At 40.5% G+C, this 26,759-nt stretch overlaps 2 protein-coding genes across 2 annotated transcripts; one reads left to right on the top strand and one right to left on the bottom strand.

The window, feature by feature from the left end:
• Positions 1-6,144: 6,144 nt before the first annotated feature.
• Positions 6,145-7,939, bottom strand: LOC138889294 (uncharacterized). Its single transcript, XM_070172585.1, has 4 exons — positions 7,648-7,939; positions 6,971-7,174; positions 6,383-6,722; positions 6,145-6,268 (listed from the first exon to the last, which is right to left on the bottom strand). The coding sequence occupies exons 1-4, from the start codon at positions 7,937-7,939 to the stop codon at positions 6,145-6,147; spliced, it is 960 nt and encodes a 319-aa protein (XP_070028686.1).
• A 9,285-nt stretch (positions 7,940-17,224) lies between these two features.
• Positions 17,225-19,481, top strand: LOC104220032 (uncharacterized). Its single transcript, XM_070172584.1, has 6 exons — positions 17,225-17,257; positions 17,382-17,436; positions 17,772-17,911; positions 18,086-18,390; positions 18,473-18,713; positions 18,777-19,481. The coding sequence occupies exons 1-6, from the start codon at positions 17,225-17,227 to the stop codon at positions 19,479-19,481; spliced, it is 1,479 nt and encodes a 492-aa protein (XP_070028685.1).
• The last annotated feature ends 7,278 nt before the right edge of the window (positions 19,482-26,759 follow it).

Here is a 26,759-nt window from a genome sequence, read left to right as displayed (position 1 = left end):
GATAAAATTGCCCAAAATGGCTAAGAAAGTCGAAGCCACGAGTACAACTACGTTACAAAACTATTTGATACCCTAAAAATGGGAAAAAAGCTATTTATACTAAGCTAAAAATTCTGGACAAAAATGCCTCTGCAGGGTTAGTGCGGACCGTACAAAATGGAGTGCGGCCGCACTAGGGCTCTTGACTTCAAAATCCAACTCTCTGAACTCAGGCAATGCGGACCGCACAGAATAAATTGCGGCCACGGAGGCATATAGTGCGGTCCGCACAGAATGGACTGCGAACCGCATTGGCTTGAAACTTCAAAACTGGTATCTCTCTGATTCTTGGGTTTGCGGACTGCACTAAGTCGAGTGCGGCCACATTAACTTTAGTGCGGACCGCACAAAACGTAGTGCGACCGCATTGCCTTTGTGCCTGAATGTCAACCTCTCTGAATCCCTTAGTGCGGACCGCACATAATGGTGTGCGGCCGCACTGGGCCTGTTTTGCCTGAGCTTTGTCTTGTCTTGGGACTTGTGCAAGTTTCACTCCTTTTTGAGCTGATCTTTGAGATTTTGTCACTTTGTTGATCAAACCTGCAATCAAATACAACTTGTGAGCCTTTTGGGACTATTTTATATGAATTTCTAATCAAAGCATAAGCAAGAAGGAGTATAAAATGCGTTAAAATCCTTAGTTATCAACTCCCCCAAACTTAAGCTTTTGCTTGTACTCAAGCAAACAAAATAAGACCCACCCATTAAGGGAATATCCAAGAAATTTTCAGCTGACCTAAAGTAACCTCATCTAGCATCAGTTGGGACTAACAATTGCCCTCAATACAAATGAATCATTAACAACTTTTACTCCTTGAAACACCATGGATTAAGTGCGACACAAGAGCATCAAGAATTGACTCAACATATCAAAGAACTCTTTTCTATTACTTCGCTCATTGTGGAACCCAAACTTACACATTCTCAACTTTCCTAAGCAAACCTCACCTTTAGAATAATGGCACTCAAAACGAGGTTAATGGAAGTTCACTCATCTCTCTCAAGAAAAAGTCACAAGTTCGGCTCTAGGTACCATATGCTTGCCCCTTATGTGAGTATCCACTAATGTATGCTTCATTCAACTCAAGATCATATAGGGCTTTTATGGAGACATTGTGAAGGTATTTGGTTCAAGGTAGGAAATGTTTTGGTCTAAGTAGGTTCCATCTTCCCTTAAACACTTCTTTTAATTCATGTGACACACATTCACCTGACTCTTTGAGTCATTTCACTTCTTTCTGAGGGGTTAGAGAGACACACTGTCACTCTTTCTTATATATTTCAAACCATTTATCCTTTTTCAACTTTCCACACCTTTCTTTCTTTGATTTTCTTGAATCCCTTTTTGTTATTTTTCATATTAAACATTCTATTTGCCATTTTGCTTTTCTTTCTTTTTCATTGCCTTTCCTTTTCTTCATTTTTGTGCCTTTTTACCACTTTGTTGCAATCCTCATCTATCCCCCCAAACTTATACTTTTGCGATGTGCTAAAGGAAAGATCAGGTGACAAGAGAGGGTATCTTTCAGAACGAGTATATGTTTGTATCATGGTTCTTGAAGGAAAGAGGTATAAGATTCAAAAGGGTTAACTAGAGATCTTATCATTGGTAGGTTATGGGTGTGTTCAACTATCATTTGGACCAAGGAGAGCCTATAATCATGTCTCAAGTCAGAATTCTCTTAGGATTTCACCTCAACAAACATTCAGGGCAAGTTCTAAACCAATGGCTCGGGACTTAGACTTGCAATGCGATTACTCACCACACAAGCTATGGGATTGCTAAAGACGCAGAGTCGGAGGCCCACAACAACCTTAGATAAGATTTGAGCACACAATGATCCCGAAAAACCACTTGATGATTATCAGTCAACACAAGAGTCTCAAGGTCACTACTTTCACCATCCTAAACACAACAATTTGTTTTTGACCATAAGATCAAAGAAAAATGTGCTAGGCCCAAGTGAAGCTTTGCTTGAGGCACCCTTAACTATTAACTACTAAAAACAAAAAGAGAAATTGACTCAAACTCTTAAGAAGGTTGTCACGCCATCCATCATTGGGAAGAGCCACTCGGTTCAGACAACACTCCACCTTTGGAAAGAAGCGTGGCATTAAGAAAACCAAAGGCTTATTGCAAACTTTCAAAACAAGAAGCTACGAATCACAAATAAGAAGCTATGGAAAGAAAAATTGCAGAAAGTAAAATGAATATATACAAGAGGGGATTTGTCGAATATACAATAGATGGGATGAATATGTACAATGTAACATAACTTTATATACAAATCCAAAGTAAAATAAAAGTACGATAAATGTAACGAAATATTAAAATTATATACAACCCAAAGATGAAAAATCAAGAAAGCATAAAAATAATGTTAAATATATACAATCATCCGAATGTAGAGCCTACCCCCTCAAATGAAAGCTGGCATTGTCCCCAATTCCAACTAAACCAAATAAAGCATCAAAAGAGAAAGGAAAAAGGATATTGGGACTCCCTATGGCCTGTCTGACTGCATAGGCTCTTGAGTGGTCCCAGGGTCCTCACTATGCTTGGGAACCTCAAACTAGTTTCTGGTGGCCTGCTGCTCTGCTGCTGCTAGGACCTGGGCCTGGACAGGCTCTTGAAGTGCATTTTGAGGCTGACTGGAGGAAGCCTCCGGTGGGTCGGCCAACTGGATGACTACATCATCCGCTCTAGGAATCATCCTCTTCCTCTTGGGAGGCCTTTGTGACTTCTCTAGCTGGGATTGAGCTATGGGTACTGGGTCCTGGAGCAGTAAGTCTAAAGGCAGCTGATCCGCCTTCAGTCTGTCAACATCAGCTCTCAACACCTTCACGGACTCCTTGGATGCCCGTGTCTTCCTCAGCTTTTTGTGCTCCCGAGCAAGCTCCTTGAGAGCCTTTCTATGTGAATCAATCACCTCAGTTAGTACCTTCTGAGTGTCGAGGATTTTCTTCTGGTTATCTAAAATCTCTTTGAGAGCATCCTCTATCGACTGGGGAATCTGTGGGGTGGAGGTTCCGACTAAGCCTCTACTGTGGTAGTGAGTGTAGACAACTGGGAGGACGCACTCTACATCCAGTTGTTGATACTAAGAAGTGCCTGGCTCAGTCGGTGGGCAGTAATAGGATGTGCAGGGGAGGATGGAATCTCCGAGTCCGCTAAAGTGGATGGACTAGGAGGGATAGCAGTAGAAGTAGAGGCAGGTTCAGCAGGAGTCACTACCACAACTGGTTCTTCAGACTGGCCAGTTGGAGCAGTAACTGTACCTTTGAAATTTTTGCTCTTGGGGTTATCATCCCCCTGCATGTTGTACCAGGAAAAAGGGGCCTTCGCTTTGACTTTGATGTCGAAGGGCCTCTTTTCCACTTTCAGATCCTGGAAGTACATAGTGAGAAAATTAGGGAACGGGTAGTTTCTGTCATGCTCAACACCTACAATTATAATAATTCTTGACATCACATTCCCTACATTTATTGGGTAACCCACCATGATCGACGCCACCAAAATTGCCTGTGGAGAGGCAGGGAGTTGTCATGTGTCGTGGGGTCCAACCTGCTACATACAAATGTCTCCCACCCTCGTGCCTCGAAATTTAGACTACGTCTCAGAATCTTGATGCCCACAGTCAACCAGTCAGGGGTGGTACCTGGGATTGCCAGGTACTGTGCCAACCATGGGCGAACCTCCTCGCCCATTTCCATCTTTGACATATACAGGGTCTCATCTTCCTCATTAAACCCAAGATAGTCATTGATTATCTTCCCGTCGAACAACACCTTCAGATTTCGAACCTTGGTCACTTTGGAACCCTTTTTGATATGGGCTATGTTGCTGTAAACTTCCTTGACCAATTGTTCGTTGGCATCCATACACTCATCTAGAAAATGTTTCCAGCCCACTCTTGTCCTAAACTGCCTCCTCACGTTGGGGTTGTGAGGTAGCAGGTTTCTATCAATAAAAATCCGCTCCGGGATTAACTTCCTCACCGGCTACCATTCCCGGAATTTATGGTATGCTACTTCACTAATAAAACGGTCTTGCCAAACCTCCGGCTTCCTAGTTCTAGCAATACCCCCCCCCCACCTAAGGTTCACCTCCTTCTCCTACTTCTTCTTCTCCCCTATTTCCTCCTCATCACCTACTGCACCCTCTCCAGATAATGAAGTTGTGGGAGAGGTGGAGTATTCTCCACTACCTTCACCTGAGCCTTCAGACGACCCAGAAGAAATATTTACGGAAGCTTGTGCAGCGGGGGATGCCGGGGGTGTGTCTCTCAGCCTGTTCCTCTCCGGCCAGTCAGGGATGTATTCTGGCACAGAGTCTGAAGAAATCTCCTGGGAGGGCTCGTACTCACTCCCTGACATGTCAATGGCTATGTCAGCAGCTTTTATCATCTTCCTCATTTTTTTTTGATATTTTGCGTAGCTTGAGGAGTGAGTTTTATCATTTTCTGCTTCCCTTCCCGGGAGGATCCACCTCTGCCAGGTTGTTTAGATCCTTTACCTCATTGTTTCACTATTGTCTACAAATACAATCCAAATGAACTTGTTAGTTTCAGTTGCAACAATCAAGAAACAGAATTGCAGAAAAGAAACAGACAGTTGCAAAAAGGTGTGCAGTGCGGACCGCACAAAAGGTATTGCAGCCGCACAGGGGCTACTGCGGTCCGCACAGAGGTGAGTTTAGACTACCCACTCTCTATATCAAGGCAGTGCAGACCGCACAAAAGGTAGTGCGCCCGCACAGGGGCTACTGCGGTCCGCACAAAATATAGTGCGGTCGTAGTCCCAAGGTTCAGCTTTCCGAACAATTAGTAGTGCAGTCCGCACAAAATATTACTACGGACTGCATAAGGGCATCGCGAACCGCACAGAAATGACCGCGGTCCGCACTAAGTGCCCAGCTGTGGCACTAAGTCAGGGTTCCATGGATTTTTGATTTTAAGCTTAATTAACAGCTGAGTCATGTCCCTACGTGATTTCCCATTGTTTTTAACTACATGAACCTACTCTAATCAAGAAATTAACAACCCTAATCTAATCAATTGAGGAAAATATGGGAAACATAGAAAAGGAAGCAGGAAAGACAAAAATTAAAAGAAATTAACAATTTAACAAGTAAAAGGGATGTAATGGTACCAGCTATGAGATGAAATGAAGAATAACGATTCCAAGCAGTTAGTTACGAGGAGGAAAGATGATGAATAATGCTTCTATTAGTTCTAAGAGTCAGGGTTTGAAAAGGGTAAAAGGAGGGTCTTAGGCCCTATTTATAGAAAAGGACCTGGGGCCCAGTCTCATCAACCAGTGCGGACAACACAAAATGGACCGCGGTCCGCACAACACATATATTTTCAAGCTTGAGGAGGCAACACACTGCGGTCCGCACAAAATGGACTGTGGCCGCAGTGGTCCACTGCGGACCGCACAAAATGTATTGCGGCCGCAGTGGCAAACTTCAGAGAGGTCTATATTTCACCCTTACCAGTGCGGTCCGCACTAAATGTAGTGCGGCCGCTTTAACAACTTCAAAGACCTGGCACTTTTTTCCACTATGTTCTGCGCTGCACCAAAAATCAATCTTATACTACAATGAAAATCAAAGAAAACAAGAAGAAAAACACATGGGTTGCCTCCCAAGAAGAGCCTGATTTAACGTCGCGGCACGACGCATGTTACCATCATATCATTTGAAATAAAGAAGTGCCACCACGTGGCTATCATCAATTTTTCCAAGATAATGCTTGACCTGGTGCCCATTAACTTTGAAAACTTCACCATTTTTGTTCTTTAAATCAAGAGCACCAAAAAGGGTCACACACACCACTTCAAAAGGTCCACTCCATTTTGACTTGAGCTTTTCTGGAAACAGACGTAACCGGGAGTTGAACAAGAGAACCAAATCACCTACTTTGAACTCCTTTCCATGAGCATATTTATCATGAAGGTACTTCATCTTGTCCTTATACAAGGACGAACTGGAGTAGGCATGGAATCTGAATTCATCAAGTTCATTGAGTTGCTCCACATGAAGATTGGCTGCAATATCCCACTCAAGATTTAGCTTCCTCAAAGCCCACATGGCCTTGTGCTCTAACTCAATGGTAGATGGAAAGCTTTCCCAAACACCAACCGATACGGAGACATACCAATCAGAGTCCTGTAAGCAGTCATATAAGCCCATAGAGAGTCATCCAACTTCTTTGACCAATCGGTCCTATTTGCATTGACCATCTTTGACAATATGCTTTTAATTTCCCTGTTGGAGACTTCAACTTGACCACTTGCTTGAGGATGATAGGGAGTAGAAACTTTGTGATTGACACCATACTTTGAAAGCAAAGTGTCGAAAGCTCTACTGCAAAACTGAGACCCCCCCTCACTTATGATTGCATGAGGAGTACCAAACCTTGTAAAAATGCTCTTTTTGAGAAATGCAACAACACTCCGGGCCTCATTGTTGGGCAAAGCCACGACTTCAACCCACTTTGAAATATAGTCCATCGCCACAAGAATGTAAGTGTTCCTACAAGAGCTAACAAATGGGTCCATAAAATCAATGCCCCATACATCAAAAATATCAACCTCAAGGATGGTATTGAGAGGCATCTCATCTTTCTTCAAAATTCCACCCGCTCTTTGGCGTTCGTTGCATCTCTTTACCAAATCACCTGCATCTTTGAACAAAGTTGGCCAATAAAAAAACCACAACTAAGAACTTTATAAGCCGTCCTTGCCTCGCCATGATGGACACCATAGGGAGAGGAATGACAAGCCTCCAAGATACACAATTGCTGCTCCTTTGGGACACACCTTTGGATGACACCATCCTTGCAAATCTTGAACAAGTATGACTCATCCTAATAGAAGTCCAAACTATCCCACTTGAGCTTCTTCCTTTGGTTAGAAGAGAGCTCACACAGGATTATATCAGTCACAAGGAAATTAGCAATATTGGCAAACCATGGCATATCATTCATCAACACCGAAAGTAGTTGTTCGTCAGGAAATGAATCATTGATCTCTAGGCCATCACTAGGCCTCCCCTCTTTCTCCAAGAGAGATAAGTGGTCCTCCACTTGGTTCTCACTACTCTTCCGGTCCACAATCTCGAAATCAAACTCTTGAAGTAACAAGACCCATCACATCAGTCTAACTTTGGAGTCCTTCTTCGTCATCAAGTACCAGAGTACGGCATGGTCGGTATGAATAATAACCTTGGCACCCATAAGATACAGCCGGAATTTTTCCATAGCAAACACAATAGCCAAAAGTTCTTTCTCGGTCACCGTGTAGTTCAATTGAGCATCATTCATTGTCTTGCTCGCATAGTATATCGGATGAAACATTTTGTTCACTCTTTGACCCAAAACTGCCCCAACCGCAACATCGCTCGCATCACACATGAGCTCAAAGGGCAAGCTCCAATTAGGCGTGGTAATGATCGGGGTGGTGGTCAACTTATGCTTGAGAAGTTCAAAGGCTTGCATACATTTCTCATCAAACACGAACTTAGCATCTTTTTCCAATAACTTGCACAAGGGGTTCACTACTTTCGAAAAGTCTTTGATAAATCTCCGATAGAACCCCGTATACCCAAGAAAACTTCGAACTCCCTTGACGGATGTAGGGGAGGGAGACTTGAAATCATATCGATCTTTGCTTTATCTACCTCAATACCATGCTTCGAAATTTTATGCCCAAGAACTATTCCTTCTTCCACCATAAAGTGGCATTTCTCCCAATTGAGGACAAGATTGGTTTTTTCACAAAGGTCCAACACCCTATCAAGATTCATCAAGCACTCATCAAATAAATCCCCCACAACACTAAAATCGTTCATGAACACCTCTAAAATGTCTTCCACCATATCGGTGAAAATGGCCATCTACACTGCTGAAATGTAGTCGGTGCATTACACAACCCAAAAGGCATCCTAGAGAAAGCAAAAGTGCCATATGGACAAGTGAATGTGGTATTCTCCTGATCTTCCGGAGCAATTAATATTTGTTTGTACCCAGAATACCCATCTAAGAAGCAATAGAAGGCACACCCAGCAAGTCGGTCTAATATCTGGTCAAGGAAAGGCAAAGGGAAGTGATCCTTGCGGGTCACTTTATTCAACTTGCGGTAGTCCATGCATACCCTCCAACCAGTGACTGTTCTTGTAGGAATCAACTCATTTTGAGAATTAGTAACCATGGTCATGCCACCCTTCTTCAGTACACATTGCACCGGTGAAGTCCAAGAGCTATCAGAGATGGGGTACACAACTCTGGCATCTAACCACTTGATCACCTCCTTTTCACAACTTCTTGCATTGCCTCGTTTAACCTCCTTTGATGCTATAAGGAGGGTTTGCATCATCTTCCAGAATAATTTTGTGTATATAGAATGCGGGGCTTATTCCCTGAATATTAGCTAAAGTCCATCCAATTGCCTTTTTCCACTTTTGAAGCACCGCCAATGTGGTATCAACCTACATGTTAGTAAGGCAAGAAGAAAGAATAACTCGCAAAGTAGAATGTGTGGAGGAAGTGGTTTCAACTCCAATACCGGAGGCTCCTCAATTGACGGTTTGGTTGGTGGAGTCTTTCTATTCTCGAGATCCAAAGACAATTTCCTAGGCTCATAAGAATAAGAGCCCATTCCATGTAAAACATTCGCGCACTTCACTCGGCTTGCATCCTCATTGACATCAAGATTCAACAATATGGCCTCCAATGGATCATCCACATTGATCATTGCACTGGTGTCATCAATTATCACTGTTGTGACGAGGTCAACAAAAGAGCACATGTCGGTACTATTGGCCTGCTTTATAGATTTGCACACATGAAAGACCACATTTTCATCACCCACCCGAAAGGTGAGTTCCCCTGTTTCCACATCTACCAATTCCTTCCCCGTAGCTAGGAAAGGTCTGCCCAGTATGATAGGAACTTCGTAGTCCACCTCGCAGTCCAAGATCACAAAATCAGCTAGCAAGATAAATTTGTCCATACGGACAAGCACATCAGCAATAATACCCAATGGTCTCTTCATCGATCTATCTGCCATTTGTAACCTCATGGAAGTCGGCCTATGTTGCCGAATACCCAAGGTTTTGAACACTGAGTAGGGCATCAAATTAATACTAGCTCCCAAATCACATAGAGCCTTAGCAAAATCCGCTCTTCCAATGGTGCAAGGAATGGTGAATGCACTGGAATTTTCAAGCTTCGGGGCCATTGAATTCACTATAGCACTAAATTGGTGAGTCATCTTTATAGTTTCACAATCCATAGAACGCTTCTTTGTGACCAAGTCTTTCATGAATTTTGCATAACCCGGCATTTGTTCAAGAGCCTCCACCAGAGGGACATTAATAGACAAGCTCTTCATCATGTCAATGAACTTCTTAAACTGATTATCATTCTTTTTCTTCACGAGCCTTTGAGGATAAGGTGGAGGTGGCATTGGCAAAGGAGCCATGGATTTAGGCATAACCGGTTTCGACATGTCTATTATGTGTTCCCTAGACGGGTTCACATCATTTTGAGTTTCCACCTCGACATCTTGAATATCAATCCTCACTTCGTTGTTCATATTTTCTTCAACCACATCTTCAACTACCAAAGGGACTTCATCTTCTTGCAACTCAACATCATCATCCAAGATTTGTTTTTGTTTGGAGGCATTCACATCACCTCCTCTCCCACTTCTCATTGTTACCACTATGATATGATTGTTTCCACCCTTCGGGTTCACTACCGTATTACTTGGTAGAGCACTCTTAGGGCGAGTATTTAAAGACTAAGAGATTTGGACCAATTGTACCTCCAAGTTTCTGATAGAGGTATTGTGGGAAGCTAACTATGCATCAGAATCCGCATTCTTCTTCATCATCTGTTCGAACATCATTTCAATTCTACTCATATCATTGCCAAAAGAACTAGGACCTTTAGATAGAAATGGGGGTGGATTGTTCGATTGTTGGTACATTGGGGGCCTTTGAAAGCCTTGCCCCTGATTTCCTTGGTTTCCATTGTTCCATCCACCTTGACTGTTATTGCTACCCCAATTGTTGTTATTACCATTCTAATTCCCTTGGTTGCCTTGATTGTTGTTTTGATTGCCCCAGTTGTTGTTTTGGTTGCTGTTCCCCCAATTACCATTGTTTTGTTGTTGGTTGCCCCAATTGCATTGAGGTATCCACTGTTGTTGGTTGGAAGAGTTGCTCTGTTGGCCTTGATAGCTATTTACATATTGAACCTCTTCACTTTGGTCATCATAACCATCATTTTGAAATCCATCACAGTCATCATCAAATTGCTCAGAATTCCCTTGGTTTTGTTGCCTTCTTTTGTTGACAAGCATATTAACACCCTCCATGGCATTCGCTTGGAGAGGATTTTGAACTTGTTGCAACTGTGCCTTTGCCAATTAGTTCATAGTAGTTGTCAACTCCGCTATAGCCTGCCCATGATCATGTAATTCCTTGTGCAAATGAATAACCGTGGGGTCACCTTGAGGCACATTGGATCTACTTTGCCATGCAGAAGAAGTGTCAGCCATCTCATCAAGTACATTGCATGCCTCATCATATGACAGCTTCATAAAATTGCCCCCGGTAAGTTGGTTTACTATGCATTGGTTTGTGGTGTTAATGCCCCGGTAGAAGGTTTGTTGGATCATAGCCTCGGTCATATCATTGTTGGGACATTCTTTCACCATTGTTCTATAATGCTCCCAAATCTCATGCAAAGGTTCCATGGGCTCTTGCTTGAAAGCCAATATCTCATCACGCAATACCATCATATGCCCCAGCGAGAAAAATTTAGCAATGAATTTATCTACCAACTCATCCCAAGTTATGATGGAATGGTTGGGAAGTCTCTCGAGCCAATCTAATGCCTTCCCCCGAAGTGAGAATGGGAAGAGTCTCAACCTAAGAGCAGCCTCGGACACATTCGTCTGCTTGCTCCCCCAGCATATATCCACGAACCCCTTAAGATGTTTGTAGGCATTTTTATTTGTAGCGCCCGTGAAATACCCACGCTGCTCAAGTAAGGTCAACTTCACATTGGTTATCTGAAAATTGCCCGCCCGGATTCGGGGTGGGACAATAGCACTCGCAAGGAAGTACCTTGGGAACCACTCTTGGAGGTGGCAGAGGAGGGTTTGGAACATTGTCATTGGGATTAGCATTGGCATTGTGGCCTCTACGTTGTCCTTGAGGTACAAGAGGGACCTCATCATCTCCGACATCATCTACCTCCTCCCCCACAATCATTTTTCCAAGAGAATCATTAGCGTTGTTCGCTGCCATTTGGTACCTGAGTTGTGACAAAAACAAGTTAGTAACAAATAAGGAAATAAGAACAATACACAAGACTAACTAAATAGATAGCTAAAGCCGTTAGCTCCCCGACAACGGCGCCAAAAAGTGATCACGTCCTACTCCGCACTACTATTGAGTAACGAGAGAGGGTCGGAGCAACTTTTACCCGATTTAGGGTTGGGATCGATTTCCACAGAGAGCTAGAATTAGGAATTGAGTATCTATCTAGTTTAGGATTGCGTATGTGTTCGAAATTACACTTCTGATCATTTTTGGGGTTTTCATTTTACTTCTACTATTATTAACTACAAATGATAAATGCAACTAGATTAAGCTAAGAGTTAAACTAAAAAGGATTGTTCAAATGGTTTAAAAGGCACTAGGGTAATGACTGTCACCTAGGTGGTTAATTGACGGGTAATTGAATCTAAGACATGATTGACATAATTGAGGAGTATGATATAACAGTTGCACGATATTACCCATTCTACACCTCTCGGTGGTTCGAGTGATTTTGCCCGAATTGACTTTCTCAAGACCAATTGGGTATGTAAATTTGCACAAGCAACTAGGGTTCAAGTCGGGTATTACTCTCTCGAGGTTTAACCCTTTAATTGGGGCTATCAATCTCTTGAGTCCGCCCCAATTCCTTGATGGACCAATTTTAGAGACTTGGGCTCTCTTTCTCAAGAAGAGCCCTAGTCAACTAAACACAAACTAGTGTTTGCAACCACTAATTCACCAATTAACCATGCAATGTGCCCAAATATCAAACAACCATAGTCACTCTAGCCCTAAAGTACAAGACCCATCAATTACTCACACTAGGGTTGAGCCACAACCCTAGCTTATAGGTCTAGCTACTCATAATTAAAGAAGAAAGCAAGAAATAGATGAAGAACAACTCATATTAATTAATCACTAAGGTAAATAACAAGATTAAATGATGAAAAGTAGATAAAATTGCCCAAAATGGCTAAGAAAGTCGAACCCACGAGTGCAACTACGTTACAAAACTATCTGATAACCCTAAAAATGGGAAAAAAAGCTATTTATACTGAGCTGAAAATTTTGGACAAAAATGCCCCTGCAGGGTTAGTGCGGACCACACAAAATGGAGTGCGGCTGCAATAGGGCTCTTAACTTCAAAATCCAACTCTCTGAACTCAGGCAATGCGGACCGCACAGAACGGACTGCGGCCGTGGAGGCTTCTAGTATGGTCCGCACAGAATGGACTGCGGACCGCATTGGCTTGAAACTTCAAAACAGGCATCTCTGTGATTCTTGGGTCTGCGGACTGCACTAAGTCGAGTGCGGCCGCATTAACTTCAGTGCGGACCGCACAAAACGTAGTGCAGCCGCATTGCCTTTGTGCCTGAATATCAACCTCTCTAAATCCCCTAGTGCGGACCGCACAGAATGGTGTGCGGCCGCACTGGGCCTGTTTTGCCTGAGCTTTGTCTTGTCTTGGGACTTGTGCAAGTTTCACTCCTTTTTGAGATGATCTTTGACATTTTATCACTTTGTTGATCAAACCTGCAATCAAGCACAACTTGTGAGCCTTTTGGGACTATTTTGTATGAATTTCTAATCAAAGCATAAGCAAGAAAGAGTATAAAATGCGTTAAAATCCCTAGTTATCACATACCTGAGCTCGGGTGTTAGTCTTGTCCCCAAGTGGAACGTCCTCTCCAAGAACTTTTTGAACAATACGACTTGTTCAAGTTCTTCCACTATGGATTTTGTTGTGTCCATTTCATCCAGTACCTGGAAGTATCTTGGTACCTGATAGGATTCCAATGAATCCTCCCCTTGGTTGACTTCGCTCGGCTTGGGAGCAGGCACCAGTTCCTGTAATTGCTATGTTGCATGTTCCTTCTCTTTGCTACTGAAAACTGAGAGTGCATTCATCTTCCTTGCCGCTGGTTGGTCTCCTCTTATTTGTCTAATTCCCTCGGGAGTTGGGAACTTTAGCAATTGATGATAAGTTGACAATACGACCTTCATATCGTGAAACCATGGTCGCCCTAAGATAATGTTGTGACCCATATCACCGTCCACTACCTTGAAAAGGGACGTCTTCATCACCCCCTCTGCATTCGTTGGTAGCAAGATCTCTTCTCGGGTTGTCATGCTTGCCATATTGAACCCGACGAGGAGTTTTGTGGCTAGAATGATACTTCCAGTGAGCTTGGCTTGCTCCAGTACTCTCCACTAGATAATATTGGCCGAACTTCCTATGTCCACCAAAACACGCTTAATTTTAAAATTTAAGACATTTAAAGAGATTTCTAATGCATCGTTGTGCGACAACAACAATCCACCTATGTCTTCCTCCGTGAAAGTAATGTCGTCCTTAGCGACTTATCGGAGTCTCTTACTGTGGGTCACTGATTGCCACCGAAAATGTCACATAGTTAATCTCTTTCCCCCCAAAAATCATGTTGATCGTCAAACGTGGAGGATCTTCTCTTGCTTTCGACGGCTCCGCGTTATCCCGATTGCGGCCGTATTTTTAGCCCGATCGCTTAAGAATTCTCTGATATGGTCGTTTTTTAGTAATGTCGTCACTTCCTCGCGCAGATGTCGTGTAATACCCTATATTTTTCATAAGGGTGTATTGGTCATTAGCAAAATAATAATAACAAGAAACTAACTTAAAAAAACAACAAAACAAATCAAAAGAAGAAGAAGAGACAAGTAAAGAAAAGGGCCGAAGCCCCTTTCTCTGGCCAAATCAAAAGAAGAAAAGGAAAGGTCTGTTGGCGTAACCTAAAGGTGTCTAACGGGCCGGGTTGACCTGTAACCGACCCAGCCCAGACAGGTTAAAACCAGAACCGGACCGGCCCGGTACATAGGGGGCCGGGTGGGGCGTAGAGAGGGTTGGTCCGTTTAAATTTTGGTAGCGGTTAACCGGACCGGTCAAACCCGGTCCACGTGAACAGTACCGTGTACCGGTTAAACCGGCCCGGCCCGGTCCTGTACAACCTTTTTTTTTTTGCTTTTTTTAATTTTTTGAATTAAGTGGGGCCCACTAACCGTTGGCAACGGTCAGACCTGGCAGGGATCCGTTGCCCAATGGGTTAATTGTATTAATAGCCTCTTTTTTCTTTAAAATTTAACCTTTTTTCAATTTACAAAATTAACCTTCTCTAAAATTATAAATACACCCCCTCTTCTTTATTTCTTCACTCAACTCTCATTTCTCAATCTCAATTTCTCTCATTCTCTCATTCTCCAATTTTCAAGATTTCAAGTCTCAAACTCAAATTCTCAAATCTCAAATCTCAATTCAATTTAAATCATGCCTCGTACTTCTAGAGTGCGCTCATATGTTTGGCAACACTTTGAGGAGGTAGAAGAAAATGAAGAAGATCAGAAAGTAAAGTGCAAGAACTGTGGTCAAGTCTTAAATTTTCGTTCAGAGTCTGGCACAGGTAGTTTAAGGAGGCATATAAAGTATTGTCTTGAGCGTCCTCCGGAAATTCGTATTTAAGATTTTAAGATAATTTGTGTTATTTTAAAATTATTAGACGTATTTATACTTAATGTTTTAGTTTGTTAGATTAATTTGAAGTATTGTTAATTTATTATGCATGAAAATTTAGTTTTACTATTTTTTGTTAATTTACTTTTTAAATGCAAATTTTAATTTTTAATTTTGAAATAAATATAGCACTTGCAATTTATATTAATACTTTTGTATTAATATAACTTGTAATCTTTAAATTAATAAAAAGTATTAATATAACTTACAATAGTTATACAAAATACAAAAAAAATTAAAAAATACACTAAACCCGGCCCGGCCCGGCCCCCTTAACTTGTAACCCTTACGGTTCAATTTTTACCTGGATGAACCCGAACCCGTTAAGCCCCAACCCGTAACCGACCTGGACCGTAACCCGTACGAGTCCAAAAAATAGCAACCCGGCCCGGCCCACCCGTTTAACATCTATAGCGTAACCAAACCAAAAGCAAAAGAAAAAGGGTTTAAAAAAAAGAAAAGAAGAGAAACCCCTAGCCAATGCCAATATCACGGCACGACAGAAGCATCAATAGAGAAAAACGAAAAGGGGGAAGGTTTTTAGTGTTACCTCAGTGCCAAATACCATTTCCACTTAAACATTGGTATATATTCTTTAGTCTCAGTGATAAGCCCAGGTAATTGCATATATTTTTCCTTCTTTTGAAACAATAGTAGTTTATATACATGATTCTTCGTGAGACTAAGCAAATATAATGTGGGATTTGAGTCTGAGTTAGAAGAGTAGGTTAGGAACTAAGAGAAATCCATAAACCTTTTCATGAATTAAGCGGGAATATTATATGAATAGGTTGGAGTTGATAGATTAATAATTACTCATCCCGTGGGTGAATATAATTCGGCGAATTAAGATTCAAACATGGAGCCTCGAGGGTTGAGTATTCTAATTTAGCTATGAATTAGCCTAAACATAGAAATTAACATGAGACCGATATTATGTAATTATAGATTGAATTGGAGGAAGTTGTACGAATTACTCGAGGTGAAGCATTTGGAATTTCGGCACGAGTACTGTGAGTAATAATCTTACCGCAATTTGTGTTTTCATAACCTGCATGATTTACACATGATTTTTAATATGAATATGTTACCAATTAATTTGAGTTGCATGTGGGACAAGTCTTTTACTCGATATGATACCGAAATAGTTATTTGACATGATTACCGTTGTTTTAAATATTCTTGCTGTCACTAGATATGTTTTACCGTTACTTGAATTTACTGTTATCGAAATGAAATTACATGATTTGATAAGAACTTAAATATCTATATTATTTTTAAAATATTTTCCTATGAGTATATACGTATACAGAGACAAGTATAAATGGGAGTAGACATTGAAGGATCCCGTAGCTAACGGCGGGTTCGTTAGACCTGGTGCACCTTGTATGTACCGATTATAGAGTACAGTTATAGCCCTCACTAGTGGGAAGGTAGAACTAGCATACCGTTACCAATTTTCCTCGAGTAGGGACTACCGTTATATTTGACTTCTTGCAAAGAAGTCCACAGTTATACCGATTACATGATCCGTTCATTGAAACCTCCCAAAATATGAATATGGATATTATACAGTGGTTACCAAGCTTATTACTGGATTGCTAATTGTATTATACTACAAGAAGAGCATGATGAGACTGAAAATTATTTATTGTTTATGAAAGGGCATTTTTATGTTATTTTCTATTTGAGATACTAGCATGTTTTCTGACTTGTCCCCAAATAAAAGTGGTTGTGGCTAAGTGTTATTACTCACTGAGCTAGCGACTTATTCCCTGCTAATTTTTTTATAGAGACAGCAGTTGACGCGGGCGAGGATTTCGTTAATTAGAGCGTACAGGTTGATAGTTCTTGGTGAGCCTCGCACTTGTTCGCGTGGGCAGAGATTTTATTTATTGTTATACTCTTTTCTTTGAACTCTTAGAGTCGTTCCATAGTCATTATTTTAGTGTCATGAGTATTCTTTTGTTATTATAGTCTTATGTTGAGTATCATTCTCATTTATCAAAGTTGGAGATAAATTAGTATTTCTTGTGGTTAGTTGGTGGTTTAGTTATGGTGGAGACTTGTTTTGGTTAATTGACAAGTTGCCAATTATTTGGTATGATATTAGGATGTTTGGTTATTGATTTGACATAGGGAAATTTTTGGGATGGTCCAAAAATAGGAAAAACTCTTTCCGATTTTCTGTAAAATTACCGATGAGGCTTACTTGGGAGCACTTGCTCCTAAGCGCTAGTCACGATCCTAAATTGGGTCATGACAAAGTCAGTATCAGAGCTTAGGCTTTAAGTCCCGAATCATGGAGCAATGTTTAGTAGAGTCTTATTCATGGGTATGTAGGCGCCCATACTTATGATCTCGAGGCTATTGAACATTTAGGAATGTTTTCCCTTCTTTCATTCTTTGATCGTGTGTTGAGATAACTTGAGATTGACTTTGGAATATTTCTTTTGCAGATGGCTGGGGCATGCACACCCTCATCTGCTGGACGTGGTGCTACCTGGGGTGGAGGTTAAGTTGGGGTTCATCAAACTAGAAGACAGACTGCTCCTCAACCTGAAGTCGGGAACATGGGTCAACCCCAAGCTGTTATGCCAGATCAAGTACAAGGGTAGGGAGTTCAGGATGCTCCACCACCAGTGCCAACTATTGTACCTACTATTTCCTTACCTATAGATGTAGTGGCAAGGTTATTGAATGTGTTAGAGGCATTGGTGCCTACTCAGGGAGGAAGTTCAGCTCCTCAGGCTACTTTACAGACACAAGCATCTGCACAGACTCAGACTTTGGGAATAAGGAAGTATCCCTACAAGAGTTCCTGAAATTGAAATCACCAAAATTCACAGGTTCTGATAATTCAGCAGATCCTCAAAGTTTCTTGGATGGGACACTCAAGGCATTACGTGCTCTAGGATGTTCTAGCGAGAGAGCTGTGGAGCTCGCAGCATACAAACTAGAGGATATGGCCAACACATGGTATGAAACTGTATTACTAGGAAGGCCAGCAGGAGCAGCACCACTGACATAGGATGAGTTCACTAAGTTGTTCAAGAATCATTTCCTTCCCGATAGCCTGATGCAAAAATATTCTAGAAACTTTGAGAGATTGGTTTAGACTCCAGATATAGATGTGTCAACATATAACACTAAATTTTGTAAGCTGGTTATATATGCTCCTTACTTAGTGCCTACCGAAGAAGCTCGAGTTCAGAGGTTTGTTGATGGATTGGTTGGCCGTCTATACACTGCAATAGCCCCACAGATGAAGACTTTATCCTACTCTGATATAGTCGACCTTGCTAGAAAGATTGAAAACAAGGGACGTGATGAATATGCAGCTAGTGATTTACGTAAGAAGGCCAAGATAGAAGGGACTTTTAGTGGCGGTTTCAATGAAAATAGAAGAGCAGGAAATCAGGGACAAAAACAACAACAACAACAGAGTTCTCAGACAGGGACACATATGTATTCACAATCCATATACAGACCACATTATAGATGAGGTAATAGTGGACCATCATCTTCTGGACATCGTAATTTTGGGCAGATATATGCCACTACTCCAGTCTGCCAGACCTGTGGTAGATCATTTGGGCCAATGTCATGTTCTAATTGGAGAGTGTTTTTGGTGTGGCCAGTTGGGACATCACTTGAGGGATTGCCCTCAGCCTCCGAGAAATTTCAACCAGGCTTCTATTCAGTCAACTGCACTGACTCAGGCTACTCGTAATACTTCAGGTGCTACAAGTATAGGAAATAGAGTTCGAGGTGCTGGAGACCGTACTACTGTGAATCAAGGATAGGGGAATGCTGGTAGAGGTCAAGCAAGAGTTTTTGCATTTACTGGACAGGATGCTCAGGCCTCGAATGTAGTGGTTACAGGTATTCTTTCTGTCTGTTCATTTGATGCACTTGCGTTGATTGATCCGGGATCTACTCACTCTTATGTGTCCTCGTACTTTTCTTTGAGATTTAGTAGACAGCCTGAGCCATTGAATGATCCTTTTCTAGTTGCTACTCATGTTGGAGAGTCTCTATTAGCTAAATACGTGTATCGTGCTTGTCAGATTCGGGTTGAAGGTAGAGATACTCTAGCTGACCTTATTGTACTTGATATGATTGACTTTGACATGCTGATGGGAATGAATTGGTTATCTTCTTGCTATGCGATAGTCGATTGTCATGCAAAGATAGTTAAGTTTGAGATACCAAATGAACCCAGTTTTATTCTAAGAGGGAGTCAGGTTCCAGAGATTTGCAAAGTTGTATCTTTTATGAAAGCTCAACGACTTATGAAGAAAGGTTGCTTGGGTCTCTTAGATATTGTAAATGACACAAGAAAGGAAACAGTTCGTATCGAAAATGTACGAGTAGTGAGAGAATTCTCTAATGTATTTCCTGAGGATTTACCAGGATTACCTCCAGTACGAGAAATAAACTTTGGTATTGATTTGCTGCTTGACATAGAGCCCATACCAATAGAGTTGAGGGAGTTAAAGCAACAGTTACAGGACTTGTTAGATAAGGGTTTTATTGGACCTAGTGTATCACCATAGGGTGCACTAGTACTATTCGTAAAGAAGAAAGACGGGTTCCTAAGAATGTGCATTGACTACAGGCAGTTGAACAAGATAACAATACGCAATAAATATCCTTTGCCTCGTATAAACGACAATTTTGATCAGTTACAAGGAGCTAGCCACTTTTCAAAGATTGACCTCCATTCTGGTTATCATCAACTTAGAATCAAAGACGAAGATATTTCTAAGACTACTTTCAGAACTCGATATGGGCACTATGAGTTTCTAGTGATGCCTTTTGGACTAACTAATGCTCCAGTGGCATTCATGGATTTAATGAATAGGGTGTTCAAGCCGTTTCTGGATAGATTTGTGATAATATTTATTGATGATATCCTGATATATTCTCGTAGCCAAGGAGAACACGAGGATCATCTCAGGACTGTGTTGTAGACGTTGTGAGAACATCGGCTTTATGCTAAGTTCTCAAAGTGTGAATTTTGGATAGACTCGGTATCATTTCTAGGGCATGTTTTTTCCAAAGATGGAATTATGGTAGATCCTAAGAAGATAGAAGCTGTGCGAAAATGGCCCATGTCTACTTCTCCTACAGAGATTTGTAGCTTTTTAGGCTTAGCAGGGTATTATAGGCATGTTGTGCAGGATTTCTCTAGAATAGCAGTGCCACTGACCAAGCTAACACCGAAAAATGCAAAGTTTCAGTGGACGGAGGAATGTGGCAAAGCTTTCAAAAACTCAAAACGTGTCTGACAACTGTACCAATATTAGCCTTACCATCAGGTTCTGGAGGATTTTCAGTATTTTATGACGCCTCGAGGGTGGGATTAGGATGTGTTCTTATGCAAAATGTTCGTGTTATAGCTTATTCTTCGAGACAATTGAAAAAGCACGAGCAAAACTATCCTACACATGATTTGGAGATGGCTGCAGTGGTATTTGCTCTAAAAATTTGGAGGCATTACCTATATGGAAAAACTTGTGAGATTTATACTGACCATAAAAGTTTGAAGTATATCTTTCAGCAGAGAGATCTGAATCTTCGGCAGCGTCGTTGGATGGAACTACTCAAAGACTATGATTGTTCTATTTTGTATCATCCTGGAAAAGCCAATGTGGTGGCTGATGCATTAAGTAGAAAATCTATGGGGAGTTTGGCACACATAGCTCCTACAAAGAGACTTTTGGCCAAAGATATTCAGAGACTAGAAGATACAGGCATCGAATTTAATGTCGGAAATTCAGAGGCATTGTTGGCTTGTGCTCAGGCGGAGTCTTCATTAGTTGAGCGCATTAAGGCCACCCAATATGAGGATGAACGATTATGCAAATATATAGATGAGGCCTTAGTTGGTAAAAACAAGGATATGATTGTTGAAAGTGATGGTGTTCTTCGAATGGGTGATAGGCTATGTGTAGCAGACATAGATGGGTCGAGACATGCTATTCTTGAAGAATCCCACAACTATAAATAAACTATACATCCTGGATCAACAAAAATGTACCATGACCTGAAGCAATTTTATTGGTGGGAAGGTATGAAGAGAGATGTTGCTAACTTTGTTTCTAGTTGTTTGACTTGTCAGTAGGTCAAGGCTGAGCATCAGTGACCCGCAGGACTACAACAAATTGAGATTCCAGAGTGGAAATGAAAAATAATTACTATGGATTTTGTCACCGGTCTACCACGAACTCTTAGAGGTTATGAATCTGTATGGGTGATTGTAGATCGACTGACGAAATCAACACAATTTTTGCCAGTAAAGACTATATATGGAAGAGTGAGGTATGCACAGATATTTATAAATGAAATTGTCCGACTTCACAGAGTTCCAATATCCATCATCTCTGATAGAGGATCACAATTTACCTCACACTTTTGGAAATGTTTTCAAAAAGCATTGGGTACATGAGTAGATCTTAGTACTGCATTTCATCCACAAAGGGGCAGTCTAAACGTACTATACAGATCTTGGAGGATGTGTTGAGAGTTTGAATTCTTGAGTTTGGAGGTAGTTGGGATGCTATCTACCTTTAGCTTAATTTGCTTACATCGATAGCTTCTAGTCCAGTATTCAAATGGCACCGTATGAAGCATTGTATGGTAGAAGATGTCGTTCTCCTATCGGATGGTTTGAAGCTGATGAGACTAACTTTTGGGACTTGACATAGTACAAGAAGCTATGGACAAAGTCCAGTTGATCAGACAGAGATTGCTTACAGCTCAAAGCAGACAATAGTCTTATTGTTGCGACCAAAACACTCACACAAGTGTACGCGATCGACAAGTAATATAGTAGTAAGTAGAGTATCGTTCCCACGAGGAATTGTGATCAACTTATCGACTGATGTAGACTCAAACAATTATCAATTCAAGCTAAATTATCACAAAATATATAAAGAACCAATTTACAACTTACTTAATAATTGCACAATAATTCAACACAAAATTACTACACCAATTTCACAATATGTTTATAACAATTTGGATAAATATATTCCCGGGTCATGGACTTGCTAGAAATTATGCTACTATTTTAGCTTAAAATGGATTTATTGAATTATCCGGGTTATTGATTATAGGGTTAATAATATTCATAAGAATCTTTCGAGTTCTTATGCATCTATTCAAGTTAAACTAATACCTATATGTCTATGGTATTAATATTAGCAAGAATGCATTTACAACTCCTATTTTTCAACCAAGCAAGGCAATTAAGTATAGTTCTATCTTAATTGCGAATCTTTCACCCGATGCCCAGGATCCGGATCTTGCTCTATTTGATTCTATATGCAATCAAGAATTTCCTTTTTCAAGTTTAACTCAAGATTCGTAAATAGTATTTTACTGTTAGCTACGCAGTAAAATAATTAGAAGCAGAATCAAATAAACAACCCATAACAATAAATTCAATATCTTCAATCTAAGCTTCAAATAACATAATTATCTAACATCCATGACCCAAGAATACTAGAGTTTTTAGCTACTCATAATCATACAAAAATCAACAATAAAAGTTTTAAACATAATATAAACAAACAAATAGAAGAAAGTTTAGAAGAACTCTTTGAATCCTTGCTCCAAGATGTTGTTCTTCTTCTCCTTTCTTAGCTCCAAGATGAAGCTCCTCTTTCTTCTATGGCTTTTTCTCCCTCAAAATCTGATCTTCTCTCTCAATAATGGAGCTTTACTTTATGTAAGTTGAGTGAGATTAAGAAAGAATTCCAATTTTACCCCCAAATAATTGATTTCCCGGATAGGACTAGTGCGAGAGCGCATGACCAGCGCATGACCCGTGCTAGTGGGGTTTCTTTCTGTCCAAATCACTGAACTAGCGCGGGAGCGCATGACCAGCGCTAGTGGGGTTTTCTCTTGTTAAGATGTTGCTGCTCAACTTTTCGTCATTTGACTCCATTTTTCACTTGATTACCATCATAAATCCTCATTTGTTTATTGAACTCCTGTGAGACATTAAAGTCATTATTAGAGCCAATTTTTGCATTATTTGAACATTTACAATAGTAAACCATCCTTAAGTTGAGCTAAAACATAGGCTATATTAAACAATTTAGCCTATTATCAACACCCCACACTTAGCTTATTGCTAGTCCTCGAGCAATCCACTATATTCTTTTTAGAGAATTCTTCACTCAACCATTTCCCCTCACGCATTACACCTAGAACATTGTACATATATTACGCCTAGCAGTGAACAATCCTAGCCTCAAAGTCAACTCTCAAGTGCCATGCAATATTTACACTTCCTCAAAGTACTCTACACAGAAATCAAGACTTGCTTCTCCGTCACGATTCATATGCCCTCACAATTACATCAACAAAAACTGAGTTCAATCCCCCACATTCAATTCATATATTCACATATATCAAGGAAATCACTCACTCTCGCAAAAGAGGTCACATGCATGCAATTGGTACCATAAGCTTGCCCTTAATGTAAATTTCTACTAATGCAGGCTAGCTCAATCGAAAATCAATTAGGACTTTTTCATGGTTGTAATGTGGGCTAAGGGACGGGTAGGATGTATTTAGGAATAGTGACTCAACCCCTAATCACTTTAACACATCACACGAGCAATTTTCAGCATAAATTCTTCAACCCACTTCTCATTTATACACAATATCATCCCACAAATACGCCCTTCTTCTTTAAGCACTATATTAATTCATTCCCCACTAGCTAGAGCAAAACACAATGTAATTATCTCTTTTTTTTTTCTTGTCACTCAATTTCTCCTAGTGGTGTATTTTATTTACAACATAAGTGCACCTTTCATCCTTTTATTTGTTTCACTCAAAAGCCACCCCACACTTATTTCTTTCTTACTTCTTTTAGCGCTCTTCTCATAATTAAAGTGCTTTAAGAGGTACAAGGATCAAAACAATGTCAATTAAGAACAAAAGGGTATAGGCTTGTAATGCGGGTGCCAAACAAAAAGTCTGAAGGCTCAAAAGGGTTAACTAGGGACTAATTGCTTATTTTTAATAAGCAATTAAGCTCAAAAAGGTCAAAGAAAGCCTAACATCATTTTTCAAACCGAGCATCACCTCAAATTTCGCTTCAACTCACATACCGGGCAAGTTCTAGACACAAGTACAATACATGGACTACACAAATACTCACCACACATGGCATATGACTCATTCCAGATCAGCTCATCAAGACACTCCATTACGAGCATTCAATTCAGTACAAACATACAAATTAAGTCACTTTCAATGAGATTCAACAATTTAGACTAAGCGCGTTACACTCTAGGGTCTAATGTGTTCAGGTGTGTCAACGCTATGAGTTCTCTTCTATAACTTGCATCCCATATTTTAGTCTACAAATAAATAAAAAATATAAAAACAGAAATTTAAAACTACCTATGCCCGGTTCAAGATAAACCCTTGGAAAAGAACCGCGGCTTAAAGAAAAACCAAGGGGGAATTGTTATACTACCTAAAAATACAAAAAATAAAAACAAAAATCTTTTTGTTGTTTTCTATGGGCTCAGTCCCTCAAGAACTCCTATCTAAAAGAATTCATCATCGGGCCGAGCCAATATAACTACTAAAAAAAATATCTACTGAAAATGTTTAAGAACAGACAACAATTACTCCAACAATACTAAATCACCAAAACATTTAAAAACAAAAGTGAAATAGTCACGCAATCCCAAAACATTATATATTGTACCACACCACCAAAACATTCCAACAATCCCAAACAATAGAAACAACCTAAAAATCCATAATAATTACTAACATCCAAAATATTTAAGAACAGTTAAACATATGTTTAAGGGAATCCTCCACCCCACACTTAAATCGAGACATGTCCTCATGTCTTTCATTATAAACAAGAGATGAAGCAAAGATACTTCCCCGAGGAGTCACTCCTGGTCGGAGACAGAACCTGAATCCACATTGCATGCCCGAACAATTGGACGAAGCCAACCCAAGAGCCGGCTTTCCGTTTTCTTCTGTTGAACTTGCATTTCATCAACACATCTCCCCAGAACTGTCACTGATGTTTTAATTTCAGTGATTTCCTATTCCATGCGGTCTATCCTTTGTCCCCGACCAGCCCTAGACGGTCCTACTGCATCAAAGGCTTGTGGTTGTGTAGGTGGTGCATCTTCTCCCATCTCCACATTGTCAGCTCCTTCTTGTTGGTCCTCTCCTTCCTCATCGTCACTGTCATCAGAATCAGCAGCAACCAATTCAGCTGGATGTACAACTTCCTTACCTGTGGTGACCATTTTAGTCGTGAAAGGATTGACTTTAGCTAGTCGTCCATCTGCAGCAAGATTGTTTGGTATATTGGCTCGAAGGCATAGTAGGGTGACAAGAGATGGGTAATACAACCCGTAGCATTGAATTCTAACCCTCTGGAACATTTCTTTATGTATCAACAATGGCACATCAAACCATGCCCTATTCATGAAACACCATATTAAGCAAGCTCGAGGGATGTTTACTTCAGTCAAATTCTTGGAAGGCAAGAGACGGTTGTTGATGAAGTACAACCAACATTTGGCCTCGAACTTCAGGGCATTAGCGTGGAACTTGTTCCCATATTTATACCATTGGATATCTGCATCTGGGCGACAAATTATGTCGGTGAACGTGGACCATGGTATTAGCTTGCTGTTATATGCCTGGAACATATCCATGTAATCTTCCTCCACTGGGGGTAGCCTGTACACATCCTGAATTGTTTCTATAGATGCATTGACTTGTCGCTTTCGGACTGTAACATTGTAGTTATCATGTTCCGGAAGGTTGGCATAATATTCCCTCACTAGCATTACATTCGCCGTGATTGGCTCCTCGAAGAATATGTCAAGCCCACGCCTCCTCAACTCGTTTGCTAGGTTTGGACAATTAATAGCCAAAGCATTTGCATCCATTGCTTGTTCAGGCACTATTGTTTTCTCCTCCTTTTTGTTAAATCTGTCCAGTGCCTTGGCTGACACAAATTTTTGACTGTTGAATGGCCTAGTATCAACTGATTTTCTGGGCCGTCCACCAACATTTGCTGTAGCTGGGCGTTCGGATGAGGAACTTGATGTTGGGCGTTTACGAGGGGCCATGATACATGCAAGTAGTTTAGAGTTAACCCTATTCAATTGCGTGACCAAACCGGGATACTTAGACTTCACCACATAGTTGGTCACTTCACTTCCTCCAAAGAGGCATTTTTTCAAACACATTGTGAGCATGTTGAGTTTCAAGCTTTTTCCAACTCTATGTCACAATGTATTCACCATCAACCAACCCAATTACTACTTTACACCACCATATTCCTAATTTTTCACTTCCTCAACCCAACCAAACATCAAACATATGTTTAAATCTTCTATAAATGCTACATTCTAATGTTAAATAAGAAAAATTTAAGAAACTATCCTAAAAATATACAATCTTGACAACCACATAATAATGTTACATAATAAAACTAAACAAGGAAAAAAATTGAAGACATTATACTAAATATGCAAAGAAATTGAAAATCAAACAAAAAGTAGAAAATTAAAACTATGTTCACACAAAAACGAAATTAATCTAAAAAATAAAAAAAAAAATAACTAATAAGAAGAAGATGAAGAAGACGTACCTTAGAGGAGTTGAAGTATGGGGTGAATGAAGAGGTGGGGAGATTTGATGAAGAAGAAGAAGTGGGGTGTTGATAAGAAGAAGAAGAAGAAGAAGAGAAAGATTAGGGTTTTTTGGTTGTGGGGGGGGGGTATTATTAAGTTAAAGAAGTAAAAAAAACTTTTTAAAACGAA

This window comes from Nicotiana sylvestris, chromosome 4 (assembly GCF_000393655.2).
Source record: "Nicotiana sylvestris chromosome 4, ASM39365v2, whole genome shotgun sequence".
Lineage (NCBI taxonomy): Eukaryota > Viridiplantae > Streptophyta > Magnoliopsida > Solanales > Solanaceae > Nicotiana > Nicotiana sylvestris.
Note: the sequence above shows the minus strand (reverse complement) of the source record. Positions and strands in the feature narration are given on the sequence as shown.

Bases quoted from the DNA above. Each gene is read 5' to 3' on its own strand.
- LOC138889294 (XM_070172585.1), bottom strand. From the start codon at position 7,939: ATGGCCATTTTCACCGATATGGTGGAAGACATTTTAGAGGTGTTCATG. The intron at 7,175-7,647 runs GTATACGGGGTT...TGTTACTTCAAG, and splicing joins GGAGTTCGAAGTTTTCTTGG to AGTTTGATTTCGAGATTGTG. The intron at 6,269-6,382 runs GTATGGTGTCAA...CAATGCAAATAG, and splicing joins TTCGACACTTTGCTTTCAAA to GACCGATTGGTCAAAGAAGT.
- LOC104220032 (XM_070172584.1), top strand. From the start codon at position 17,225: ATGGAGCAATGTTTAGTAGAGTCTTATTCATGG. The intron at 18,391-18,472 runs GTATTCACAATC...AATTTTGGGCAG, and splicing joins TCTCAGACAGGGACACATAT to ATATATGCCACTACTCCAGT. The intron at 18,714-18,776 runs GTGAATCAAGGA...TTTACTGGACAG, and splicing joins GTGCTGGAGACCGTACTACT to GATGCTCAGGCCTCGAATGT.